Here is an 18,073-nt window from a genome sequence, read left to right on the forward strand (position 1 = left end):
ATATATATTTCTTAAGAAAACAAAACAAAACATTAATGTTATGGAATTGTACACATAAAAATGGCTAAAATAGCAAATATTCTGCTACATAAATTTTTCTACAATAAAAAAATTCCATGAAAAAGGAACTACATTGGATTTACTGCACACATTAGTCCTTAATGGACTTATTTTTTGGTTTGTTCTTCCAACAGTCACCTGAAGCACCTACCTTCATTTACTCTGCAAACTGAAACTCTCACAGTACTGTGAGCTGCCACCATATCATGCAACATAACATATTGCTGAAAAAGGAAAAAGAAATAAAAGCTAGCGAATATGAACCCATTCTTGGCAATATGACCAAAGATATTTTTAAAAAGTAGGAATGCCATAAAATCACATAAATTAATATAATAAATATTTGTTGCTCTGCCTTTACAAGATATTGAGTCAAAGTTTCAACAAAGTGCTCTTTCAGCTTAAGAAAAAATAAGCAGCGCTTTAATGAGACAGCCCTGACAACAGCAGAACCAGTCTACCAGTATTCTAAAGTGAACTAAGCAACCATAAATGTCAATGGACCCCAAGAAGCCAAGTGGTCATCTGACTCTAAAATGCTCTGCCTTTCCCTAACCCCAAAAGATAAAATAAAATGGGTAGGGGGAAGGTCATGAAGTAAAAACAGTAATAGCTGGTATTTATTATTTACTTTGTACCAAACACTATTTTACACCCATCACATGTAGCAAAAAATGCAAACACAGTTTTAGCCATAGTTGTGAAACCCATAATAAATTGGACTTACCTTTCTAATGGAATATAGTGAGCTTACAATTGATACTATAGACATAATCACAATAGACAGAGCATAGTAATAGTACTCATCGGTGCACCACAGTATAACACTGAACAGCTGGAAAATGTAAAATGGGTTGAGAACCTAAAAAACAAGATTTTAAGTCCAATTAAATGAGATATTTACAACCATGCAGATTCTTCCATCTTTTCATTTAAGTAGAGATCAAAAAGAGTTACAGAATAAGTTCTATACTACCCTAGGGTAACATGTACTATTATCCTAAAGAGTAGGGTAGTATGCTAGCATACTTGTTTATCATTACACTTCTGAAATCTGGCTAAACAAATAAGCTTAATTTAAATTATTTGCATCCATTCATGTTCATACCAAACCCAAACATAGATTCAGCTAGAAGTAGTCAAATCATGTGAATTTAGCTATTCTGCATTCTGCTTTAGCAATAAACTACATTCACTTCCAATAATTACTGTGCTCTGGGCTGCTAAAAGATACAAAATTTTTAATCAAATGGAACAAATGTTTACTTAAAATAAACAAATTTACTTGGAAGTTAAAGGTCCACTGGACTCCAAAGAGAAGACAGATATGAGACAATAGGTTACAGTGTTTTGCCTCTTCTAAGGATTTTAATTAAGGATTAAATCCTGAATAAATAAGAGTCAAGGGATAATTTTGTCAATAGACTTTGTTTACCCAAATTTTGTTGTATTTTACCAATTTCATTAATAATCTCAAACAAACAAACCAAACCTAATGTCATCAAGTCAATTCCGACTCACAACAACTTTATAGGACACGGCAGAACTGTCTCATAGGGTTTCCAAGGCTGGAAATCTTTATGGAAGCAATCTGCCTCATCTTTCTTCCAATGAGCAGCAGCTGATAGGTTCAACTGCTGACTCTCTGGTTAACGGCCAAATGCCTTAACCACTGTGCTACCAGAGCTCTATTTTAATAACCTCAACTGAAACACAACCACTGCCATGGAGTCAGATCTGACTCATAGCAACCCCTCTTTGGGTTTTCGAGGCATTATCACTATGGAAATAGGTTCCCCAACCTTCCTTCCAAGGAGTGGCTGGTGGGTTTGAACCTCCAGCCTTCTGGTTAGCAGTCAAATGCCTCAGGTGTCTTAAAACTGATGCTTCTGTGCTTTTCGAAGCACTTTTACACATATACACTAACTTTATATCTCAGAATCAAATGAGTGATTAGAAAGGAGTGATGCTAATTTTATAGATAAAGGAACAGCAAACAGAAAGGTTTTCTAAAGATCAAAGTTAGTTACTGATAGTAACAACATTACACTACACTATGTTTTTAAGTAACACTTTCAGGAACAATCTGTTAGCTGTATTGAAAGTATTCACCCAATACAACTAACTCTTGATTTTTAGCAAAAAAGAAAAAGAAAAAAACCAGTTGGAAACACAACTGGCAAGCCTAACTCTGCTAGGTAAAGTCACTTACTCCCTTCTTTTAGACACCCATAATTCTTTATTTATATCTTTATGGTGGCACTGGCAACTGAGCGTGTTTTCCTTCCAGACTAAAACTAGAAGCTCCTTGTTATGGACTGAATTATGTCTCCTAAAGATACCAAGCCAAAAACCAAACTGCCGTCGAGTCAGATCTGACTCACAGCGACTCCTCCTTGGGTTTCCATGGCAGTATCACTACAGAAGTAGATTGCCCAATCTTCCTTCCAAGGAGTGGCTTGTGGGTTTGAACTGCCAGACTTCTGATTAGCAGTCACATGCCTTAGCCCCCAGAGCTCCTCCTAAAGATATGTGTTGCAAATCTTAACCTCTATGTCTATGGATATAAACCCATTTGGGAAAGGGTTATCTTTGTGATGTTAATGAGACAGGATTAGTGCAGGGTATATCCTGAAACAATCTCTTCTGAGATATAAAAGGGACTAAACTAGCAAGCAGTGACAGAGATGGGGTAAGACAAATGCCAAGACACATAGAGATCTCCTAGGAAGCAGAAGCTGAAGAGACAGGACCTTCCTCTAGAGCCAACAGAGAATGCCTTCCCCTGAGTAGGCACTCTGAATTCAAACATCTACCCTTCTAAATTATGAGAAAATAAACTTCTGTTTGTTAAAACCATCCACTTGTGGTATTTGTTACAGCAGCACTAGATAACTAAGAAGATACTCTGGTGGCATAGTGCCCAAGGCATCTGACTGCTAACCAGAAGGCTGGTGGTTCAAATCCACTAGCCACTCCTCAGAAGAAAGATTGGGCAATCCATTTCCATAGTGATACTACCTTGGAAACTCAAGGAAGGGTCACTATGAGTCAGTCCGACTTGACAGCAGCTAAGTTTGGCTTTTTTTTTTCTTTTTTAAAGATAACTAAGATGATATTTAGGAGCTCTGGTAGCATAGTGGCTAAAGCACTTGACTGCTAACCAGAAGGCTGGCGGTTCAAACCCACCAGCCATTCCTCGGAAGGAAGGCTGTAGTGATACTGCCTCGGAAACCCAAGGAGGGGTCACTATGAGTCGGGGACAACTCGATGGCACATAACAACAAGATGATATTTGGTGTTGGAAGTGTGGGGTGCTGTTATTATAATAGATAACTAAAATGTGGAAATGGTTTTGGAATTAGGTAATAGGCAGTGGCTGGAGGAGTTTTCAGGTGTCTAACAGAAAAAGCAGGAGGTCTGGTGGTGTAGTGCCTAAGGCATGTGACTGCTAACCAGAAGGTTGGCGGTTCAACTCACCAGCTGCTCCACAGAAGGAAGACGGGGCAATCTACCTCCACAAAGATTTAGCACCTCAGAAACCCAATGGGGATTGCTATGAGCTGGAATCAACTCAATGGCAGTGAGTTTGGTTTTTGACTGCCTTGTAGAGACTGTTGGTAGAATTACAGACATCAAAAACAATTCTAGTGAGGGCTCAGAAGTATGAACTATAGAGGAAGTCTATATTGTCTTAGAAAATACATACGGCGCCAGCAACAAAATGGTGCTAGAAATGTAAACATTAAATGTGTTTCTGGTGAGGTTTTAAAAGAAAATGATGAACATGTGACTGGACAATGGAGGAAGGGCAACACTTTTTATGCAATGGCAAAGAGCTTCTATGAAGTATATTCCAGTGTTTGGTGGAAGGCAGAACTTGTAAGTGATGAATGTGGATATTTGGCTGATGAGATTTCTAACCAAGACCTTAAAGGGGCTACATAGTTTCTCCTTGATTATTCAGTAAAATGTGAGAAGAAAAAAATAGACTTAAAAATGAACTGTGCAAAATTAAAACAAAAGTTAAAGATTTGGAAAATTCTGTTGTACAAACTTAGGACATGAGTCCTAGAATTTTCACCAAGGACATGACTACACAATCTTTTATTAAAGAGATTAAGCTTGTGACTGATGGGTCTAACCAAATACTGCAGCAGAAAACCCATCTGATTAGACTGAAGGGGACAGAGAAACAACAAAAGGAGAGAACACTGTCTGTTGGAATTCTACAGGTAGAAAACAGGCCGAAGGAGCTACATCTGTTATCCTCAAAAAGAACACAACCATCCTTGGAGCAATGTGGAGATCAGCAAAACTGCTGGGAGGAGGACGGGAAGCAGGGCCTTGTCAGTTTCACTGTCTCTTTGAGATAGTTGTTTAGGTTTCAAAGTGTCAGATCTTCGCCAACTTGGTTCTGAAGTGTATGGCCACTATTCAAGAGTGCCAAAGGGATGAAAGGGCCACCCAAAGTTGAAGCGGCAGGGCTGCCATCCCCAAGGGCAGAAGAATGGATGGGACCTTGACCAAGAAGGTGGGGTTGCCATTCAAATGGACTAGAACAATGTTGTTGTTATGCTGTTAGGTGCTGTTGAGTTGTCTCTGACTCATAGTGACCCTATGCACAGCAGAACGAAATACTGCCCAGTCCCATGCCAGCTCTACGATCCCTGCTATACTTGAGCCCATTACTGCAGCCACTGTGTCAGTCCATCTCGTTGAAGGACTTCCTCTTATTTCACTGACCATCCACCTTACCAACCATGTCATCCTTTTCCAGTGAATGGTCCCTTCTGACAACATGACCAAAGTAGGTGAGACAAAGTCTGGCCATTCTCGCTTCCAAGGAACATTCCGGCTGCACTTCCTCCAGCACAGATTTGTTAGTTCTTTTAGCAGTCCATGGCACTTTCAGCATTCTTCGCCAGCAATACAACTCAAAAGCACCAACTTTTCTTTGGTCTTCCTTATTCACTGTCCACCTCTCACATGCATATGAGGTGTCTGAAAATACCATGGCTTGGATCAGGAGCACCTTAGTCCTCAAGGAGACATGTTTGCTCTTTAGCACTTGAAAGAGGTCCTTTGCAGCCGATTTGCCCAGGGCTATACGTCATGTGATGTCCTGACTGCTGCCTCCATTGGCACTGATTGTAGACCAAACAATGTGAAGTCCTTGACAACTTCAATCTTTTCTCCATTCATCACGATGCTGCTTATAGGTCCAGTTGTGAGGCTTTCTGTTTTCTTTATACTGAGATATAATTCATAATGCAGACTGTAGTCTTCAATCTTCATCAGTAAGTGCTTCGAGTCATCCTCATTTTCAGCAAGCAAAGTTGTGTCATCAATGTATCACAGGTTGTTAATGATGCCAATACTGATGCCACATTCTTCTTCTCAGAATAATTGCTCAGCATGTATATTAAGCAAGTATGGTGAAAGGATACAACCCTTACACACTCCTTTCTTGATTTTAAACCATGAGTGTCCCCTTGTTCTGTTCAAACAACAGCCTCCTGTTCTATGTACAGGTTCCTCATGAGTGCAATTAAGTGTTCTGGAATTCCCATTCTTCTCAATGTTACCCATAATTTGTTATGATCCACACAATCAAAGGCTTTTGCATAGTCAAAAAATCACAAGCAAACATATTTCTTGTATTCTTTGCTTTGAGCCAAAATCCATCTGCCAGCAGCAATGATATCCCTCGTTCCACTTCCTCTTCTGAATCCAGCTTGCATTTCTGGAAGTTCTCTGTCAATATAATGCTGCAACCATTTTTGAATTATCTCCAGCAAGATTTTACTTGCATGTGATATTAATGATATTGTTCGATAATTTCCACATTCTGTGGGATCACCTTTCTTTGGAATGGGTACAAATATAGATCTCTTCCAGTCACTTGGCCAGGTAGCTGTCTTCCAAATCTCTTGGCATAGTCGAGTGAGTGCCTCCCAGTGTGACATCTGTTTGTTGAAACATCTCAATAGATATTCCATCAATTCCTGGAGCCTTGTTCTTCGCCACTTCCTTAGTGCAGCTTCAACTTCTTCCTTCAGTACCATCGGTTCTTGACCATATGTCATCTCCTGAAATGGATGAAACTCTACCAGCTCTTTTTGGTACAGTAACTCTGTGTATTCCTTCCATCTTCTTTTGATGCTTCCTGCATCATTCAATATTTTGCCCACTGTATCTTTCAATATTGCAATTTGAGGCTTAAATGTTTTCCTCACCTCTTTCACCTTGAGAAATGCCAAGCACATTCTTCCCTTCTGGTTTTCTAACTCCAGGTCTTTGCACATTTCATTACAGTAATTGGCTCTGTCCACTTGAGCTGCTCTTTGAAATCTTCTGTTCAGCTCTTTTATCCTGTAATTTCTTCCATCTACTTTAGCTACTCTCCACTCAAGGGCAAGTTTCAGAATCTCTTCTGACATCATTTTGATCTTTTCTTCCTTTCCTGTCTTTTTAATGACCTCTTGCTTTCTTCATGGGTGATGTTCTTGATGTCATCCCATAATTCTTCTAGTTTTCGGTCACTGGTGTTCATCAATGCATCAAATCTATTCTTTTAGATGGTCTCCAAATTCAGGAGGGATATATTTGAGGTCATATTTTCGCTCTTGTGGATTGTTTGAATTTTCCTCAAGTTGAACTTGCATATGAGCAATTGATAGTCTGTTCCACAATCAGCTCTTGGCCTTGTTTTGCTTGAAGATACTGAGCTTTTCTATCACTCCTGCCACAAATGTAGTCAATCTGATTCCTGTGTACTCCATCTGACAAAGTCCATGTGTATAGCCACCATTTGTGTTGTTGAAAAAGGTATTTGCAATGAGTAAGTTCTTGGTCTTGCAAAATTCTATCACACAATCTCCAGTGTTATTTCTGTCACCAAGGTCACATTTTCCAACTACTGGTGATTCTTCTTTGTTTTCAACTTTTGCATTCCAGTCACCAGTGATAATTAACACATCTTGATTGCATGTTTGTCAATTTCAGACTGTAGAAGTTGGTAAAATCTTCAATTTCCTCATCTTCGGCTTTGGTAGTTGGTGTGTAAATTTGAATAGTAGTAGTACTAACTGGTTTTCCTTGTGTTGTTGTTGTTGTCATGTGCCGTCGAGTTGGACCCAACTCATTAGCAACCCCTCCTTGGGTTTCCAAGGCGGTATCACTACAGAAGTAGATTGCTCAACCTTCCTTCTGAGAAGTGGCTGGTGGGTTTGAACCACCAGCCTTCTGGTGAGCAGTCAAGTTATCCTAGCACTGACAGCATTGTACTTCAGGGCAGATCTTGAAACATGCTTTGTCATGATGAATGCCTTGCCATTCCTCTTCAAATTGTCATTCCCGGCATAGTAGATCACATGGTTGTCTGATTCAAAATGGCTAAAAGCAGTCCATTTCAGCTCACTAATGCCTAGGATATCAATCTTTATGCGTTCCATTTCATTTCTGACAACTTCCAATTTTCCTAGATTCATACTTCGTGCATTCCATGTTCTGGTTATTAATGGGTGTTGCAGCTGTTTCTCCTCAATCTGAGTTGTGCCATGTCAACAAATGGAGGTTGAGAGCTTTACTTTATTCGTATCATTAAGGTCAGTTCTACACTGAGGCAGCTCTTTCCCAGCCATATTTTGAGTGCCTTCTGACCTAAGGGCCTCATCTTGCTGCACTGTATCAGACAAAGCTTCCAGGCTATTCATAAAGTTGCCTAGTGATGTATCAGACAGTGTTTCTCTGCTATTCATAAGGTTTTCCCTGGCCAATTTTTTTAAGAAGTGGATGGCCTCTTCCTTCTTCCTAGCCTGTCTCAGTCTGTAAACTGCATTGAAACCTGTGCACTACATGCAACCCTGCTGGCACCTGAAACATCAGTGGCACAGCTTCAAGCCTCACAGCAACACACAAGCTACCACAGCAGGGCAAACTGACAGACAAGTTTGTCTCCCTTAGCTGTTCAAAACCTCTCTGTCCTCCCCTTACCTGGATCCTGTGGCTCTTCCCCGCTTCGTGCCTCTTGGGGTTAGGCCTGCCTCCCTACCCTTATCTGGATCCCACGGCTCTGTCTCATACTCAGCTCTTCCCCTACTTCCTGCCTCTTGGGGTAGGGCCTTGTCTCCCTCCCCTTACAGGCCACCCAAAACGAAGGGAGCAGAGTTGCCATCCCAGTGTGTCTAGAAGGTGGAGCTCAGGATTAAGAAGCCTCCATCCAGAATCCAGAGAGCATGGCCAACACCTAGAATCTGGAAGGCAGGGCCACTACCCAGATGGGCCCCAAAAGAGAGGCTTATCTTCAAGCCTTGAGAGCTAATATAAACTGTTTTGCGGTTTTTTGAACCTGCTTGGTGCCTATTGCCCCTTCTTTCCCTTCAATTTTTCTCATTTGTAACAGAAAAGTCTACCTTGTGATTATTATACCATTGTACCTTGGAAACAGATATTTTGTTATCTAGATTTTCCAGGTTCACAGATGCAGAGGAATTCTGCCCAGGATGGAATACGTCTAAATCCTGAATCATATTTACTTAGATGATTCAGAAGATGAGAATTTGGACTTGGAGTTGATTTAAGACTTTCAAGATAATGCGAAAGAAGTGAATGAATTTTGCATGTGGCAAGGACATGGATTTTGAGGGGCCAAAGAGTGGAATGTTGTAGACTGAATTATGTCCCAAAAAAATATGTGCTGTAAATCCTAACCTCTATACCTGTGTAATCCTATTTGGGAATGAGTTGTCTTTGTTATATTAATGAGGCAGGATTAGTGTTGTATGTATCCTGAGTCAACCTCCTTTGAGATATAAAAGAGATTAAACAAGCAGAGAAAGAAATGAGGTAAGATATGCCAAGACATGTAGATCTCCAAGGAAGCAGGAGGCAGAAGCTCAAGAGACAAGGACCTTCCTCCGGAGCCAACAGAGAAAGCCTTCCTCTCAAGCAGGCACTTTTAATTTGGACTTCTAGCCTCCTAAATTACAAGAAAATAAATTCCCATTTGTTAAAGTCATACACTTGTGGTGTTTCTGGTATAATAGCACTAAATAAGACACTCCTCGACATCAATCATTGAGCCATTATTTTATATTCAAAAGTTCTGGTAGAGTGCCTAGTCTTTAACCCATCAAACACAACCCACTGCCATAGAGATTCCAATACATAGCAACCCTTTAGGACAGAGTAGAACTGCCCCATAGGGTTTCCAAGGCTGTAAAGCTTTACAGAAGCAAAATGCTTCATCTTTCTCCCACAGAGCAGCTGGTAGGTTCAAACTGCTGAACTTTGGATTAGAAGCTGAATGATTTAACACTGTGCCATCAGACTCCTTAGTGTGCCACAAAATACCACGTGAAGAAAAAAACACGTAAGTTGTTAAAAAAAGAGACAGTGTATACAGCTATGAGATAAGATACAAGAGTACAACTTCTTGAAAGTTAAAAAAATATACTAATGAAAACAAAAAAATTAAGCGAAATCATGCCAAAAACTCTTTCTCTATCAGAATTACTACCTTTACCTTCCACATAAGAAATAAACAAAGAGAAATTAGGAGACAAAAACTGAAGATGTCTTCTCACTTCAATCATGGCTCTTTCCAAATTGACAGATTTATTATCACAAGTGTTGGGTTATATATAATCATCTTACCTCCTTTATTAGAAGCTTAAAAACAGAAGGCACTTTCACAGTAATTTCATTTACTCCATAAAGCAATTTTCTATAACAGGAAAATATAGTAATAGTATTATAGTGTATTATACATTAACAGTGTATTTTAGGAAAGGCATTATGGTAGATAAAGCTCAAATCACAAACTGCTTCTACATCTGAAATTTAAACATTCTTATTTCTATATACTTGTCTTCTACAATTCAAAAATCTATCTGCAGCATTTAAATCAGAGACAGCAATACAGGAGAGTGTGTCAATACTAGAGAGGTGTACTATTATTTATTTCATTTTGTCTCTTATCTTCTTGTGTGAGTATTGTATGTCTACATTAAGAGCAAAGCTTCCTTCTCCGTACTGGAACACAAGAGTTCTCAACAATTTTGAATTGAAATTAATTTTTGCAACAGACTAAATAAATCTGAGGTTATGTACTTATTGTACTAAGAGTGCTTATTTTAACACATTGCAAATTTTTCAGGAAAAATGCTTAAGAAAATTTGCTTAAATCCTTCCACAATTTGTAATCCCTTGTGTTATAATAGTACTTTCTAAGACAGAGTAATTTTTGCCTTTTACACACCACAAGTCAGATTGAGTGGATTCTTTATGTACTAACTCTTCAAAAGAACATGTTACAGAAGTACAAGAAAATTTCTGATTTAATTTGAAAATGACAGTTACCTTTAAAATGTGCAATGCACTGATATGTTTTTATGCTTTAGCAAAGAATAACATCTTAAAAAAGGTTAAGTTTCCCAAATTACAAATTTTCATTGTGGTAGATTTCTGCTTATACTTAAAATTCTCAGTAATATATTGCAGAAAATCTTAAGATGCAATCAATTCTAAGATACCACCATTGTTTTATATACCATCAAGAAAGATTCACACTGTCAATTAAAGGATGATACTCCATCAACCGTGACACTTCCTAATTTCAGAGATATTAAAATGTGGGAAAATGTGCACTTGGAACTGGTGAAATATAGTATATTTTCTGTATATCAACTTCAAAATATCAGCTTCAATATTTGTGTAATTCTTAAACTAAGAAACAGTGTTACCCAGACTACGTATCAACAAATTGCCAACTACTGTGTCTATAATATTGAAATATCCATGAATACATACAACTACATGGTGAAAGGGTGGACTATTCTACTATATTTAGGCATTTCTAAAACCGATCTAACTTTAGTTGGATAAAAATTACCTGTAGGCATGCATCCCCTTTGTCAGTCCTGAACTATGCTTTTCATGAATTGACGTACAAGAAACACCTTCATCCAGTCCCCTAAATAAAGCCAAAGTTTTAACTTTAAACAAAGTTTAAAATATCCAAATTCCTTAATGTCACATTTTTTCTATATTCCTGATTAAAAATTACCTTACAAACAGAAACTTAACAAAAATTTAGAGGTAATAAATGAGAATTTTAAAATCTCAAATTCCTAAAATAATGAAAGGTTTAACTCTCAAACATGTCAATGTCTAAGTTATTCAATGTATATATACGTAAGATAGCTCTAAACACTCAAGTTTATAAAGTAATATTATCCTCTCTTAAGGTGTTGTCAAAGTTGTAAGAGCTAATAATCAAATAAATTAATTAAAGGTAACTAACTTGAGAATTCCAAATTAATGAAAAAAAATTTTATTTCACATAGTTTTTCAGTTTTGTAAGTTTCAAACTAAGAAATTCTTTTCATTAACTTTTCTTTCATTTCCACAAAAACATCAATGAAAATCCTTCCCTGATCCAACACAAAGATCATACCCAAGTCAGACCTATCAAATTTACATGAGTCACAAGCAATGTCTAAAACCTAACAATTCTAATAGGGATTCATTAAATTGACATATTTACTTTTCCTCAAAATGTCTTATGCTTATTTCAATTTAGATACCAGTCAGAGAACTCTAAACCAAAGAGAGCATTACACATCATTCAGGTCCAATCCTTTTCCACTCTGACAGGAACACTAAGCTCATAATTAACTGGATAATTTGATTAATCAGGATAGTTAAATTTTTTTACACATTTCTATGGCTAGCAAAGGCCACGCAGCAACTCTTCTCAGCTTATTTTTCCCACTGAGACTGTTGATTTCTCCAGAAGGTATCACGGATCAGCTCCAAATCAATTTTTTTTTTTTTTTAAAGGAAAAAAAAAAAAAAACATAGCCGCTCTTTGGCAGTTTCCTTAAGCCATTGGTTCTTAAACAGGAATAGTTTTCAGAACTTGGCATATGGAAATGGTCAGCTCTATTCCAGAATATTCCAGTCCTTTAGTGTACCTGAGTAAGAACCCAGCCATGAATATTTTAAATATTCATAAGTTGATTTTATTTTTACTGCTAGTGGTACTCTAGAGTAGTGATACTTAATAAATGATTGTTTAATCACTTTAACAATAGCAATCAATTGAATCTTAATTAATTCAGTACATAGATAACCTAAACTGCACAAAAAATAAATTTTAAATTACTTCTTCATAAATGCCGGATGCCCATATTTATCCACATAGTAAAATTAAGTTTCTGTTTGTCTATTACCACATTCCTCAAATACAACTGCATGGAACCATCAGATAATAAGAAGGTGGTAATTCAGATACTTGGATTTAAAATACAGACGATGAGGTATACTCAAAACTCACTTTGCAGTAAAGCCTCAAAGAGAAAAGAATTCAGACTCAGAGTACATAGATAAAATATAATTTGGAGATGATGTGGCTTCTAACTTTTATGTAAATATTTGCCAAAGTACAAGTTGCAGCTGAGATTTATTTTTAAAATAGTTAATGAGCCTTCAGGAAGTTGTTAATCAATAACTGAATAAAGCCTATGCAGTAAAATCCTCTTCAATTTTATACAATACTAGAGAGAATTATTTTCTACCTTAAACATTTAAGAAGCTCATAATGTAATCCAAACCAAAGAAAAGCACTTACTTTAAGAAATCAAAATTGTGAAGGGTATCATTCCAGAAATACTTTACACTATGGTGGCTGAAATAACGAATCTGTAGAGCATAAATAAATGTTACATCAAAATGCACACCATTGCTTATTAACAGTTAAGTTCACAAACATATATATATCATATAATGGCAGTATTTTAAAATTATATACAGTGATTACATGTGAAGAGACATGTCTGTTTCTTCTAGTAATATCTAAACTGGAATATATGGTATATCTCGAACAATAGTAACTCCAGGCACAAAATTACAGGATATGCATTCTGGTTTTTAAAGAAACTTTGAAACTAAAATCACCATACCTGGTGTGATCGCGGCTGTGAATATTTGCTCATCTCATGCCGGTTCTCTTCAGCTGGATTCTCAATTAAGTGAACAGCATGACCATTTGAAATTTTATTAGCCAGAGATACTGGACTTGAAAATGGATGAGCTTCCAGGGAAAGAAAGCGAATTTTCGCACAAAACCACATTCTGAATTCATCCTTAGAAAAAAGAAAGGGAGACTGATAAAGGAAGAGTTAATTTCATATATTACACATGACTTCCTATATTTTTATTTAATTCTTTTCATGATATGATTTACTCATCTCTAGTTTAGAAAGCATCACTTCCTACTCATTCAGTAGAGAACCACCACTTCATGAAGATGCATAAATTCAAACATGAAATGCTTTCCACTGCTCATCACTTCATGATATACTTTATTGATAAATACAGCAAGATTCCACAAGAGTTCATGAGTAACTCCTTAATTTATCCATCTATATATAGAAATTGGATATTAAAATTGCCTATAAAATGCGTGTTAACCAGGATTTATGACAAGAACAGACATATGCACACCCATGTTCATCGTAGCACTACTCACAATAGCCAAAAGATGGAAACAACCTAGGTGTCCGTCAACTAAGGAATGGATAACCAAACTATAGTACATACACACAATGGAATACTACGCAACCCTAAAGAATAATGTAGAATCTGCAAGATACCGTATAATGTGGATGAACTTGGAGGACATTACGCTGAGTGAAGGAAGTCAATCACAGAAGGACAAATATTGTATTAGTCCATTATTGTAAAAGTCAAGGAAAGGTTAATCTATGGAAGGAAATTTTCTTTGTTGGTTACCAGGAGTGGGAGGGGAGGGGTGGGAACACTGTTAGATAGGTAGAGATAAGTACTGATTTGAGTGAAGATACAGGCAATGTACCAAATGTGAATGATCAACATGGTGGCATTGAGGAAGAGGAAAGCATAGAGAGGTACATGAGAGGTACAGACAACAAAGATGAACCCTTTTGCACATACACTATATGCTGTCAGTGAAGGCACACATGGGTATATGGGTGGACAGATGGGCGGACAGGCTGAACTATGAAGTATGTCTATGAGCGAGGAGTGTACCTAAGACCATGTATAGGGTTGACAGACAATGATCCCATAAGTGTATTCTGAATTCACAGGTGTATAATAGAGCTGATGGGGGACAGGGCTATAGTCACTTCTTGGTCCCAGCCAGCTACCCATAGGGACCGAGCAGTTGAACCTGTGGGCTCGGGACCATAGTCACAGGGGACATTAAGCTCAACTGGCATAACACACTACACAAAACACTGTTCCATCTCCTACTTTGGCGAGTAGTGACTGGGATCTTAGAAGCTTGCAAGCAGGCATCTAGATGTTAACAATGGGTCTCTCCTCCTCCAGAGCAAAGAAGAATGAAGAAAACCAAAATTCATGGAAACAATTAGTCCTAGAGACTGGTACACCATCCGATCTGCAGCCTATACGACTACGAGCCAGAAGAAGTAGATGGTGTCCAGATACCACTGTCAACCACTCGGAGGGGGATCTATGTAGGAGATCCTGGATAGAAAGGAAGAACAATGTGGAACAAAACTCAAAATCATTTGGGAAAAAAAAGGGGGGAGGGGTGACCAGGTTTGCTGGTCTGACAGAGCCTGGTAGAACCACTGAGACTATGGCCCCTAGCTGCCCTTCAGGTCTGAAATTGAACCCACACCTGTGGCTTCCAGCCAAACAAAAGACAGCCAAATGAGTTGAACATTACCTGAGGTAGACACACTCCTTGGAGAGAACAATCATGGGAGAAAGAAGGGCTGCTTATGCACAGGGAGACAGCCCAGGGGGCAGGAGTGCATGGAGGGATGGACACAGGGAAGAGGTAACTATCAGGAGGAAGTGGGAGGGGAGCTGTTGCATTGTGGTAAATTGTAGTCAATGTCATGAGACAAAGTGTATGTGAACTGCTGTATGGGAAGTGAATTTGCTCTGTAAATTTTCACCCAAATCACAATATTTAAAAAAAAAAAAAAAAAACGCATGTTAACTAGGATTTGAAAAAAAAAGGAAACTGGGATGCAGCAGCATCACATAGCAGAAAGGTGCTGGACTAGCAAATGAAAAAGCTGGATTACAGTCCTAACTAGCCAGTGACTTTAAGAGACAAGCATCTAATCTCTCAGGGCTTCAAAAGATAGAAAAGGAAGGAGTGGATCTGATCATCTTTCAGGTTCCTTCAACTCTGATCACATCCACTTCAAAAGACTCAAAATTTATTGAAGTGAAGCCTCAAAGGAAAAAGAACTCAGAGCAGATAAACAGATGCTTTAGAAACACGGTAATTAGTATTCCTTGTTATATCCTTATTTATCTGTTCCCTTCACATGTTATTTTGAACAAAGTTTACATAACAGCATTATTTCACTCCTCAAATAATCAGCTATAAGTAAATGCACAGACTTACAGTAGTCCTCAGTAGCACCACTTCACAGTCTTTAATTGCAGCTCTAATACAGGTCGCTTTCACCCGCCACTCAGGCATCCAATAGAGGAGGAGAAGGAGAAAGCCACCAGTGCAAACGACTCCTAGAGAAACTAAGGCAAGCTTCCAGCGACTCAAATTATAACCATAAACTTCCTGGATGAACATAAACAGTGATCACATGATTAAATATCAAATGATATGGCAGATAAAAAAATTCCAAAGTTCTTTGTTTTCCAGATACAAATTAATAAATATGGCCTCTTTTTGTCTCATCCCATAAACTGCAAGTCCAAATTTACCTTTAAATTTTGTTTCTGGTAAATGTAACATCAAATTTACATTTTTTTAAGCAGTAAAAATGTATTGATATTTACTCTGTATGGTTTTTTTACATATGATATTTTACTTTTTAAGTTCTTTCCCACTGACAAAGTATATTAGATTCAATACATTTTTTCTAGAACATCTGTAATACCACTTTTTAAAATTCTTTTAGAATTTATCTTGTTATATTGTAGGATTATTTTAAATAAACTTGAAGTTTTAAAGATTTTGCAGAATTCTCATATACCCTTTACCCAGTTTCTCCTATGTTAACATATTGACACATTTGTCAATACCAAGAGATTAATACTGGTATAATAACTAAACTCAGAATTTCTTTCTTTCCAGGATATAATTCAGAATAGGTGGGTTTAACTTTCCAAATAAGGTAATTACCCCAACACCGCTGGTCAATTTGACCTGCTGACCCAAATTATCTCAATCACCTTCTACCAACATCGCCAGATTTAGCAAATAAAAATACAGGATTTCTAGTTAAATCTGAATTGCCAAAAAAACAAAGAATAATTTTTTAGTATAAGTATGTCTCATGTAGTATTTAGGACATACTTACACTTAAAGAAGAATGCCTTGCTATCTGAATTTCAAATTTAACAGAGCATCTTATCTTTTACCTGATAACCTCCTACAACAGTTGAGAAGTTGGTTATTTTTATGTTTAGCTTTTTTTAGCATGCTGATTTTAAACATTTCTAGAAATCAAAATTAGAAAGCTTGTATTCAGGATTACATTTAAGCATTAAGTAATGTAACTTCTCTCACCAACACCAAAAACCCACTGCTACTGAGTCGATTCCAACTCAGTGATCTGCACTGGGTTTCCAAGGCTGTAAATCTTTGCAGAAGCAGACTGTCTTATCCTCCATGGGGTGGCTGGTGGATTCAAAACACTGACCTTCTGGTTAGCAGCCAAATGCCTTAACCACTATACCACCAGAGCTCCTGGTAACTTCTCTAGAGGAACTTAAATCATCAAATGAAAAAAATAGAGTTCTTTCTCTTAAGTGAAAAAGAAATTATACTAAAAAAACCAATAAATAGAGCTGTTATGTAATCCCAATGAGAAAACAGAGTCAGAATAAGCTCAAGAAGTGATGCCTTTTAAAAATCCCAAGAAGGTCCCAATAAGGATGACTTGCTGTTGTTTTTCAATCATACTTTTCTACTCTCTAGAATAAGGAACCTTGGAGGTACAACGGTTAAGCACTCAACCATTTACCAAAAGATCGATGGTTCTAACCATGGAACAAAAGACCCAGTGCTCTGCTCCTGTAAAGATTATAGCCTGGGAAACTCTATGGGGCCATACAGGGTCACCCTGAGTGGGAATCAACTTGACAGCACACAACAACTCTCAGTTGTTGTTGTTGTTGTTATGTGCCGTTGAGTCAGACCCGACTCATAGCAACCGTTCCTTGGGTTTCCGAGGCAGTATCACTACAGAAATAGATTGCCCAACCTTCCTTCCGAGGAGTGGCTGGTGGGTTTGAACCACCAGCCTTCCGGTTAGCAGTCAAATGCCTTAAGCACTATGCTACCAGAGCTCCTCAACAACTCTCGAGGATAATAAAAAATTACAGAGATAAATTCTTCGCATTTCACAAGTAAATTATAAAAGGCTGGTTACCATTTCGTCTTCCCGTCCCTGGTTGATAGTCTTCCTTTCTTCTTTGTCCATATCTACAGTGATTGGAAATGTTTTGTGCTTCAGAAGAGTTGAAGATAACTGATAGGAAAAAAGGAAACGGTGTTAAGGAACTATTTGGTACATTAGCAGACCATATAACCTCATTCTATCATCAGTTATCTATTATACTATCAAAGTTTTCCTTTAGAAGATTGGTTAAATTTTAATTCAGGCAAAGCACTGATGAACACTTGCTAGCTGGAAATTTCACATCATGATACATGTATCAAAACAAACAAAGTTTAATTGTCAAGTAGTAAAGTGTTAAATGTTTCCAATGACATTTTCAATGGCTGTGCCAATTCTTAAGGAGCCCTGGTGGTGCAATGGTTAATTGCTCAGCAGCTAACCAAAAGGTCAGTGGTTCGAACTCACAAGCTGCTCCACAGGAGAAAGATGTGGCAGTCTGCTTCCATAAAGATTACACCCTTGGAAATTCCATGGGGCAGTTCTACTCTGTCCTACAGGGTTGCTATGAGTTGGAATTAACTCAATGGCAACAGGTTTGCCAGTTCTAGAAT

General features: G+C 37.8%; 1 protein-coding gene across 1 annotated transcript in view; it reads right to left on the reverse strand.

Moving 5' to 3' along the window:
• Positions 1-17,543, reverse strand: part of ATP13A3 (ATPase 13A3) — an 82,836-nt gene extending 65,293 nt beyond the window's left edge. The window contains exons 1-8 of the mRNA XM_042781944.1: positions 17,493-17,543; positions 15,500-15,673; positions 13,029-13,211; positions 12,698-12,768; positions 10,958-11,038; positions 9,721-9,790; positions 788-922; positions 212-284 (exon numbers count right to left, since the gene is read on the reverse strand). Of these exons, the coding sequence (XP_042637878.1) occupies positions 212-284; positions 788-922; positions 9,721-9,790; positions 10,958-11,038; positions 12,698-12,768; positions 13,029-13,211; positions 15,500-15,673; positions 17,493-17,543 (838 nt within the window). The remainder of the gene's footprint in view (positions 1-211; positions 285-787; positions 923-9,720; positions 9,791-10,957; positions 11,039-12,697; positions 12,769-13,028; positions 13,212-15,499; positions 15,674-17,492) is intronic.
• Between the last annotated feature and the right edge of the window lie 530 nt (positions 17,544-18,073).

The sequence above is a fragment of the Orycteropus afer genome, unplaced genomic scaffold (assembly GCF_000298275.1).
Source record: "Orycteropus afer afer isolate SDZICR_OR568_19922 unplaced genomic scaffold, OryAfe1.0 scaffold00198, whole genome shotgun sequence".
NCBI classification, from domain to species: Eukaryota; Metazoa; Chordata; class Mammalia; order Tubulidentata; family Orycteropodidae; genus Orycteropus; species Orycteropus afer.